Below are 10,403 nucleotides of genomic sequence, written 5' to 3' on the forward strand. Positions count from 1 at the left end.
TTTAATCGTTCCCAAGTATTTAGTTAATGTGTAAGACAAATGAAGAAATAGCGACAGAGGTGAAAATCTAATTTCTGGGAAGGTGAGGGAGATGGGTACTGTGTGGATGAAGGAGGCAACATGAGTGAATAGTGAGAAAGTCCTAGGATAGAAAGTGAGTTGGAGGAAAATGGAGAATAGCAAGAGGTGAAATGACATGAAGTGGGAGTGTGAGAGAGTGAAGTATGTTAAAGAGTATGCATTTTTTTCTATGTATTTTTTTCATTATTTTATATAGTGTCCTGCTTCCAATATTTATTTGGGCATTAAGGTACTAGTAGGAACGCGGAGTTGCTCTGAAATTCACTACTGGGAATATTTGTCTCATGGGTGTCTGCTAGCAAAACAAATGCATTCGCAGCTCACCCCAATACTACAAATTTGAATGTGATAGGACAGTAAGAAATACCAGCCAGGTGATAGAAGACATAATAAATTAAAACCCTGTGCACAAGACTGCAATCCTTTCGTTTAGAAAGCATATGGAGTTGGCTCCCGTTTAATGAAACCACCAAACTAACTGAAGAAAACCTGAAAACACACAACGAACCACCTCAAACAAATAGAGGGAGCAATAAAGTCGTTATATTTAATGATACAACACTAATACGTTGATGTCTGTACAGCAGTGGTTTAATGACGATGGCGTCCATCTGGATGAAATGCTCTGGAGTAAAAGCAGTCCCCTATTAGGGTCTTAGGTAGCAGTACTCAGGAGACTACTCCCATCAGAAAAAAGAAATAAATGAAAATAAAAATCTGGCGATCCGCGGTTTGGAGTGTGGACTGGCAAATTTGTCACTTGGGTAGACAGGGGAACGAACCTGAAAAGAGAAATGGACATGTTGTAGTTAAATATAGAAGATATTAGTGAACTGTACTGGCAAGAAAGGGCGAAATTGTGGTTGGGTTGTTACTAAATTCTTCTTTCTTCCTCTTCTTGTTCATCTTCTTTGTGGTCTTACCCCTTGTCTTCACGGGGTCAGCATGTTATTTATTGCACTGTGCTGTGATATGTGCTCTCCTTTTTATTTTTCGTCGTAACTGAGGATGGGTCGTCGGCTGGTTTTGTTTCGAATACAGCGCACCACGGTTGCTGGTGTATTTCTGCGCCAAGCTGCGTGGTCTCGACCATAGTTTATCAACGTTCGTCGCAACGCTGGCTGGGAGTAGTCCAATCACCAGCAGATCGTCGTAGGATATGCTTGGCGGCGGATGTCTCATGAATATGAGGAACCGCAATGGCTTGGCGGCATTCTGCGTAAGCTTGGTGAGCGACGCTTAACTTCAACTGACTATCCCTTCTTCACACTCGTTGTCAATGAAGGATGACGGTACACATGTCAGCCGAGTGGACTGATAAGGCAGCAGGCCACAGTTTCATATCCTGTTTCTTAGTAGACACGGTACTTGAAAAAGGTACATCCGGTCAGTACGACTGGAAGAGTGACTCGTGGAGTGTGTGAAGTGAACTCGGTGGTCGTTAATACGTTTTCAAGTGTTCACCACTTACAAGTCCCAGATTAGTGTCTTGCATTCCGGGCACAGACTGTATCATGGGAGCTGGTTGTTCGATGCCAGGCGGAACTGAAGTCACCTGAGAACATTAAATGGTCATTTCAGCCTTGGAAGAGCTACGCGACTTCCTCTGCAATTAAACTTGAACGTTCGTGACGTCCATCCGTGCCAGAAGGTGTGTATATGTTGATGAGCCTTATGCCCAACGCTATGTGCGCTATTTCTTGAGCCCTGGCGAGATTGTGCATATCGTCCACCACTATTCCTTCCCGTAGAAGTATAGTGACATTGTGTTGGCCATCAGCAGCACCAAACGTGGTGTGGGCTTCTTGCATCTGGGTGTCTCATCACAGCCACCAACAGGGGGAAGGGATCAACACTGATGGGGTGAAATCCCTAGAGTGGTGTCCAGCACGACGTACGATGAGTCTTCTGCACAGTCATCTGCTCGGTCGCCATGAGGTACCGCTAACTGCCGTTGGGTTTTCTCAGCTATGGCTGTGGGTACAGACTCCGCCGTCACTACTGGCTGGTAATCTGCTGCAGGTATCTCCATGAGATTCCACCTTGCAGAAGCGTTGGGAGGACTGAAGCTGTCGCCAGTGCGATCTACATTGTGTGGTGCTACTGCGGCCTTTGTATTGCCATCACTGCTGTCAGACTGTGCGCAATCCGTTTCAGACGTTTGTTACAGGCAGTCATCTGACACAGTACGTCAGGATTTCTTGTGTCTTTACAGGGAATACTGTTTGTGGTCGTGTGTTTCACCATCCGAATGGAGGTGGATTTCTTGGACTGGTCTGTTATTGGGAAGAAAGGCTGCGGTCGTCAGTGCCCATCATCTCTTCCATAACCTCCTGCAAGATCGACTGTTAATTATCTTGCGAAAGAGGTGCCATCACAGTGGATGTATACAGTACTTCGGACTCCACCATGTCCTCCATGTCAAGAGCGTCTACCTGACGAGTATGGCCAACATCAGATCGTAACCGGTGCGTAATTGTGGGGGGAGAATTGTGATCATAGGATGATCACAAACTCATCTATTGGGATCTGAGCAAGTCACCAGTGTAGAAACGCTGAACTGCTGTGTCCTTCTTGGGCACATCCAGAGCAAGCATATGGCTGTCTGTCGTACTTAATAATCGCCCTAGAGATGATATTTTCGGAGTAGCCTGCCACTTGTTTTGTCAATTCAGCTTTAATCTTTCGTAACGTGTTGAGGAACTGGTGTATTGTGAAAGTGGTCCATTTTTCAGTCAAGTGGCTGGCCTGTTTGCTATAAGATTGGGAAGCCACGGTGACATCGTCCAGAGGTATTTTGAATGGGATTTAGACGACTCATATCACACAGAAGCCGAGCCTCTCGTGATCGATAGAGACTGCCTCAGTGTTTGAATTTAAGTCTGTTTGCGTTTGCGTGCACGATTTGTTGCACACCTCATCACTGACGAAGTTGATGTAGACGGAACTGCTCATAATAGAGAGATGGATAGCGAATATGTCTTGTGGATCACTTTTAACGTCGTCATGTACGAAATATTCAATTTCGGAAGTTCATGGCTGTGCGTGATCGGATTGGAAACTAAGCTTTATAGTGGTTTGTCTGTATAAATGTGCCATGTTATATAAGCTGTGATGGACTCTGAATTAGCGGCGACGAAGTAATAAAATACTACTCGCACATGCGGCTCTACAGACAGGACATAACAGAGGTAATCTGCTATGCTTCATTGTTGAGTACCGGCTGTCTGTTCGTTTGAGTCCAAATGGTAGCAAGATTAACACAGAATCACAGTAGTAGGTCTAATAAAGAATTAAAATAAGAGTGTGGGTGAACTACTAGGAACAGTGCAATGATAATATTAACAAATGTAAAGTAGACATGAAGCCAAGACCAACTGCAGAAGTGTAAGTATGTATATGTCCTAATTCCACCGCTGATTGAAAGCTCTTCAAATGACTAAAGAGAATGTTATAATGGGTAATGAGACGATGTAAATTATTTAGCTCATTAACAGAAACGAAAATTTAATTGTGATGAGGAACAGGAGTTCGATAGCAGGTACAGCAGGAGAAGGAAACATTAGGAGAATACAGAATGGCGGATAGGAGTGAAAAGAGGAAAACTGAAATAACTGGAAGCTGTTGAGATTGAAATGGAGCATTATTTAGCGACTGACTAAAATAGAGAAATTAAAAAAGAAATTGCAGAAAAGAACAATTATTAAGAACTCTTACGGCAGTCTGGTATTAAAGAAAGCCTGTACACTGGAATGTAAGGAAAAATATATTTATAGAAAGACTATATAAACGAAAGAAACTTGAAAACAGTATTTCGGAAACAAAATAAAAGTAAATGAGGGGGAATGTAGTCGGATTAATCATTCTACACTCAGGTAGTCAATTCAGGGAACGAGGCACTAAAATTAATATAGTTTTAGTACCTGGGCAGGAAGCTAACAATGGCCAAAGCAGAAAGGATATATGTAAAATACAGATTAGCAGTAGCCAGAAGAGTGTTCCTGAAAAAAAATGAAGTATTTCAACATCTAAAATAAATTTAAGTTTTCTGATAGAAATAATCATGTTAATTTGTCTCAGGTAATTGTGTACTCTAAACTGTGCAGATAAGAAGAGAATAAGAAGAGAATAGAAGCTTAGGAAATGTAGTACCACAGAAAACAGCTGAAGGTTAGATGTACAGGTCGGGTTGTTGATACTGCTGTGTTCTGTTAAAAGAACGTGGCGATCCTGTTAGTAGACCTGATGAAAAACTGCCTATCCTCTATTCCCAATTAACAGATACATTTAGTAGCCTTCCATGCTAAATTACTTCTGTCTTGACCGTAGCCAGAATTGGACCCCATCTTGTGTAGCAGGAGTTCCAGAGTGCTATGTGCAATAGTTCGAGGAAGCAACAGAGGAATTCTGTAGATCCCAATCCCAACAGATGTGATAAAAACTTGCGTGTATTCTTCCAATAAACCACACGTAGGTAGCCCGTTACATCTTCATTTCGACTTGTACACACACGATGTTGGTCATCCTATTCCGAAGAGTCTTGCTGCAAGGCGAGACAAATGGAACAAATAATTGTATCATAAACCAGCGCTTTGATACTTCATCCAGCCCTAGATTAGAGAGAGAATACACTGAGATATTCCTCAAAATTATGGATAGCCTCGAGAATTGAGGAGAATGTAGTCCAAAGAGGGCCAGTAAAAAGTACTGTTACGGGAATGTAGCTATCCCAATGAGATGCAAACCATTGCATTTCTACTCATTATAATCGCGATTGCATTACAGTGAATGCGAAACAGCACTAAGAAGAGCTAAAATTTCCATAGCTGCTAGTAACAACAGTAAGTATCCACAATGACATATAAATGGCATCGATACTTGCGCTATTGAAGATCACGAAACGACTCCAACCAGGAACTCCCAACGACTGAGAGCGAGAGGGCTTCTCGCGTCTGTTTTGTTACACAGGGCACCGCGTCTCACTTTGGAATGTTATTCGGTGCGACCTATGACACACATTGCTGGAAAAAAATAAGTACTCTCATTTGGATCTTTCGAATTCATTCAAGAACTATTGTTGCAACAGTGCATATGGAGTGCATGAAATGATTAAATTTAGAGATTAATAGCACAAGCGGTTCAGAGAGAGGTACCAGGTACTGAAATGCTGAAACATCCATCTTAGTATGTGGCGTGGCGTCCATGGCCGACAACACAGACGCTGACTCTGGTATCCAATCGATGGTACAGATGGCTAATACTGTCCGGGGATACGTTATGCCACGCCTACTCGACCCGTTCACGTAATTATGTAACAGTTATTGGGCAACGAGTCGCACGAGTCACTCCCGGTTCCATCATATCCCATACGTGCTAGACTGGAGACGAGTCCGGAGATCGTGCTGGTCGGAGAAGTCTCTGCAGTCTTGCAGAGCAAGTTGAGTTTCAAGGGCAGTGTGTAGGTGAACATTATCCAGTTGGAACAATACGTCACATTCGTGTTGCAAGAACGGCAAAAGAACGGGTCTATGAACGTTCCGCACGTAACGAGCACTCCGGTTTGCCTTTCCTAGAAAGTAGAAACAAACAAGCAGAGCAAGAGTTGTAGCTTTTCGCACCACGGACCATAAGGCCTAGGGGGGAGGGGGGAGGGGAGTGTGTCTTGGACGAATGCATCCTACGAGACAGCACTCAGCGGAAACGTACAACCGAACATCACTTGCGTGTAGTTAGAATCCGCTTTCATCGCTGAAGACCGTGGTGCGCGATTACATCCTCCAAGTGAGCCTTTGACGGCACCATTCGGGCCGTGCACGTGGATGCTGCGGCGTGAGTGGAACACGGGATAGAGGTTGGCGTGCTCATAGTCTCACTGCTAACAACCGGTTCGTAACAGTTTGTGGTGACACGTCTGTACACAGAAGCCGTCTTATCTGTGCTATGATGGGCGTAGGATATGCCACTGCTGTCCTGCAATACGACGCTAGGTGCTGCGTGGATGTCTAGAACCTCGTCGACAGGAGTGAGAATGAGCACGTGACCACTGATACCACCGTCGTTGAACAGCTGACGCAGCACGTCCAACTTGCCACTCGCTCATTTGGGTGTAGAGCATGACTGCGTCTCATTGGCACGCTTGCCTGCTTGCTTTACTCGTTTGCCCCACGTTGACCCTTCTGGCCTTGAGCATTCTCTATTAAAGGGTGGACACAGATGGCGCTCTGGTAGCTATGCAACTGTGCAGTCTGTTGGCGCGTTGAAATCATTATCAATACTTCTATCACCCCCAGGTGGCATATGTCGCCATCGGATCCAGATCGACTTCTAATTTCTTCTACGGCAGTGTGTATCAAACGATTTGTAAGCTTGCGTACAGTCTGTATCTACCATCGGAAATACAAATTATGTTTTATTGGAATACTCTTTTTGTCAGGGAGACAGGACATGGAAGCAGTTGCTCCTATTGCACACCTTGTGGTAGGCTAGTGAGTCTCTGGTCTGCAGGATTCCTGCTGAGGAAGTAGTCAACAGAATAGTTTTGAAAGGGAATTTATGGCATAAACTTGGTAAAGGTTGGGATCGGTTGATCAGTTGCTAGGACAAATCTTGGTGCTCCAGGGAATGGAGGCAGGAGTCGAGCCTAAAAGTTGGAAAGAAAGCCTTCTCAAACCTTGATTGCAGAAAGCAACTACATGTAGGTGAAGGTTGCTACATTTGTGCACAGATAAAGAAAATTCCATAGGATACACTTGCTTGAAGAGCTGCACAAACTGAAAACTTGACTAAAACTGTTACAAAAGCAAGAGAAAAAACTGGGTGTTTTTCTGAATTAAAAAGTTGGATACAAGTCAACATATTTCCTGTCTAGCGAGTAATCTATTTCGCCCTCTTATAGCATAACGCTGTTTTAGTACGAATATTTCATGACGTACCAGCAATGCATCGATCAGTTTTCAACAGGGAACGACCAAAAGAACAACATCACATCCGATAATTGAAGATTTTTGTGGTGAACACAGGTCACAGTAAATTAGTCTATCACATTAGGACGTACTGTATAATCGAAATTGTTTGAAAACTAATCAAGTACAGATTGATCAGTTTAATAAAGAGAGTTAAAATATAACAACCTTAATTTCTTAAGATATTACATGAAGATTATTTTTCCACACAGGTCAGCGGGTTCTCTTGTCCTTTACACTCTACTTTTCCACAATAAAAGTTTTGGAGAGAATCCTTTCGTTGCATACATTGGCCATGGCGTGTTGATGATGGTTGCTGGTATGGTGGCACACTTCGTTGGAAACCATCTGGGCAGACGACTTACGCAGTGCCTGGTATTACTGGTTGGCGCCCTTATTTCTTTCATTCTCGTGGCGCTGACAACAGGTACTGAACTGCTATGACTCTTCCTACTGAATGAAACATGTATTTATCTATTTACCAAATTTTTCTGTGTGTGACCTTTTTATACTTGTAATAAGTAAGAAATAATTTCACTTTTGACAAAAATGAACGCCGGTTCAAAAGGCAACAACTTCATCTATGCATAAAATACCAAGCACTGGACCTGAGGCCAAACCAAACTTATAACCTGCTGTGAGCAAAATATAGTAACTTTTCGCTTATCTTCCATTACGAAAAGGTAACCCACAAAAAACTGAAATGTACTATCAATTTGGGAGACTATATTACTGTTACTGAATACAGATGAAGTTAAGCCTCAGAATCTGTGCATCGAAACGTTTCTTACGTTTCTAACTATAGATGAAATACTTACCCATCAACAATTAACCCATTCACCACACGTGAAACAATGACGGTATTACATGATTATGATGATGATGATGTTGGTTTATGGGGAGCTCAACATCGTTGTCATCAGCGCCGGTACAAGTTCCAAATCTTTCCATTTCCAGTGTCGGCACTGCCCGAATGATGATGAGATGATCAGGACAACAGAAACACCCAGACCCTGAACGAATAAAATCCCCGTCCCGGCTGGTAATCGAACCCGGGACCTCCTGATCGTAAGATAGTGACGCTATCCGCTAGACCACGAGTTGCGGACGGTATATTACATGTTCTCATCACTTACAAAAGTAACAATTCTTTACAAACTAGACAACTTATACAACAGCGCTACAAAGAGGGAATACATAAATATTTCTCCAACTTCTCAATGACCATACAGAAAATCTCCATATTAAGAAAAAGTTCATACGTCTCATGTGCATTTACTCGTAATATCGTATTGTTGTGTCACACCCTGAAGAGAGAAAGAGACACAGGATGAAACAGATCCGATGAAAAAGTCTGAGTAAACTGAATAGTAAGAAAATGCTGTTATCGACCTGAGTTTCTTCCTGACACTGTAGTGTTTTACTAGGTGCGGTATAGTACCTTTCTTTTACCTCAGAACCGGCTCACACAGCCATTTATAGTGATCAGTACAGCTTCACGTGCAAATCAATAGCAGTGCAAGTTATTTCTATCACATGCAGGATCTTTCTATGCCGTCAATGTCGGATCTCCATTGAGAGTTCCTTGATGTTTTACGGAGGTTAAACATTGAGGCTATTCTTCCGATTGTTGTTGCCCTTCTCTCCTGTTTTGATTCTCATTACTATTTCCCTCGAGTCTTCTGCTGCTAATCGGAGTTGCTAAAAAGCAGGCGCGGCCATTTCGTAGACGTTCGAAGTGTATATTTTGCCCGAGCGCCTGGATCTTCAGGCTTTGTGAGAACTGCGCTTTTCTGTACAAAGATGCAGCAGTTTCGCCGATGCTTTCATGAAGATGTTGAATGTCCTCAGTTTTGTGCCAGATCTCAGAAATGAGGCCGCGATACAGAAGTAGCGCTATCATTTTCGAAAAAAAAAGGTTCAAATGGCTCTAAGCTCTATGGGACCTAACATCTAAGGTCATCAGTCCTCTAGAACTTAGAACTACTTAAACCTAACTAACCCAAGGACATCACACAGATCCATGCCCGAGGCAGGATTCGAACCTGAGACCGTAGCGGTCGCGCGGTTCCAGACTGAAGCGCGTAGAACCGATCGGCCAACAGCGCTATCTTTATCGCTCGATTTTCTAAGGTTCGAAGTCTCATGACACACTTTTCAGCGGTGCTGCCCAAAACCATCGCAGCATACTCAAGTACCGAAGGGAACAGTGCCTTGTACAGTATTACGGCGAGGTGGGGACGCAATGTCGAGCTTGGATTCACACCAGTTACAAAGTGGTGGTTCTTCTATGAGCCTTTTTCCTTATGTAAGTGAAGTGTTGTCACTACGTTAGACACTTGTACTGCTTCGCGACAAGGTAGCTTGCTGTACCTTCCCAGCGCACTACGTTGCCGAGAACTCTGATTTGTTGAAGCGCACCTGGAATTCGTTGGAAGCTGATGATGACGGACTAGGTTTTGGCCGTGTTGATACTGAGCAGCCACTGGACTCCCCAGGCAACGAGGTCTTTACAGGACCCCTGTAGATGGCTCTAGAAATTGAGTGGGCCCATTTTGGCTGCTCACATCGTGAGTCGGCAGCGTACAGAATGTACAGGATCATCTCGTACTCGATCCCTGTGGTAACCCTCCACGGTATGAGGCTGAGTGGATGTGTCGTTTTGCGACCTCACGCGGAACGTACAGTGTGCCAGGTAGTTTTGGAGCAGAGACGTGGGGCACTGGGGCGACAAGCTAGTATAGGAGTCCGTCACGCTACATGCTGTGGAAGGCTGTGGAGACATTTCAGGAAGACGGCTCCAAAGTATTCATGGCGATCCATGGCGTCGAAAACATCCTCCACCAAGGGGAGAATCTGCTGTTCCTTCTAGTGACCGTGTTGAAATCAGAGCTGCCGTCTGGGTTTTAGGCCTCTGCTTCGATGTGACGTATAATATGACAGAGATAGATTCTTTCAACGGTCGTCGAGAGTGCTGGTAATGGACTATCAGGTCTGCAGCTATTCGCCAGTTGAAGGTCGTTTCCAGTCCCGGATATGGCTGGCATCTCGGCATTTGCGCGCTGCAGGATAACAACCAGACCCGAGGATTTCAAAGAAGACATCTGCAGGCTGTGGGACGGCGATAGGTGTTAGCTGCTTTAGGACAATGTTGGCAATGCCGTCCGAACCTGCCACTTTCTTGGTTTTGCGCTGACCAGGTGAAGCTGGTAGCTCTTCAGGTGACACGGGCTGAATCTTGTGACCCTTGTAACGGACTGTAAGACATAGTCACAGCCATTAAGCTATCGTGGTGATTTTATTGTCATTCACAGAATCTCCTAGGTGTCGTAATTTGGCGGCAAGTGTGTCTTTAAGGAT

General features: G+C 44.0%; 1 protein-coding gene across 1 annotated transcript in view; it reads left to right on the forward strand.

Annotated features, from left to right (window-relative positions):
* LOC126355405 (carcinine transporter-like) overlaps positions 1 to 7,487 on the forward strand; it is a 615,184-nt gene extending 607,697 nt beyond the window's left edge. Inside the window, exon 6 of the mRNA XM_050005709.1 lies at positions 7,256 to 7,487. Within this exon, the coding sequence (XP_049861666.1) occupies positions 7,256 to 7,487 (232 nt within the window). The remainder of the gene's footprint in view (positions 1 to 7,255) is intronic.
* The last annotated feature ends 2,916 nt before the right edge of the window (positions 7,488 to 10,403 follow it).

The sequence above is a fragment of the Schistocerca gregaria genome, chromosome 3, assembly GCF_023897955.1.
Source record: "Schistocerca gregaria isolate iqSchGreg1 chromosome 3, iqSchGreg1.2, whole genome shotgun sequence".
Lineage (NCBI taxonomy): Eukaryota > Metazoa > Arthropoda > Insecta > Orthoptera > Acrididae > Schistocerca > Schistocerca gregaria.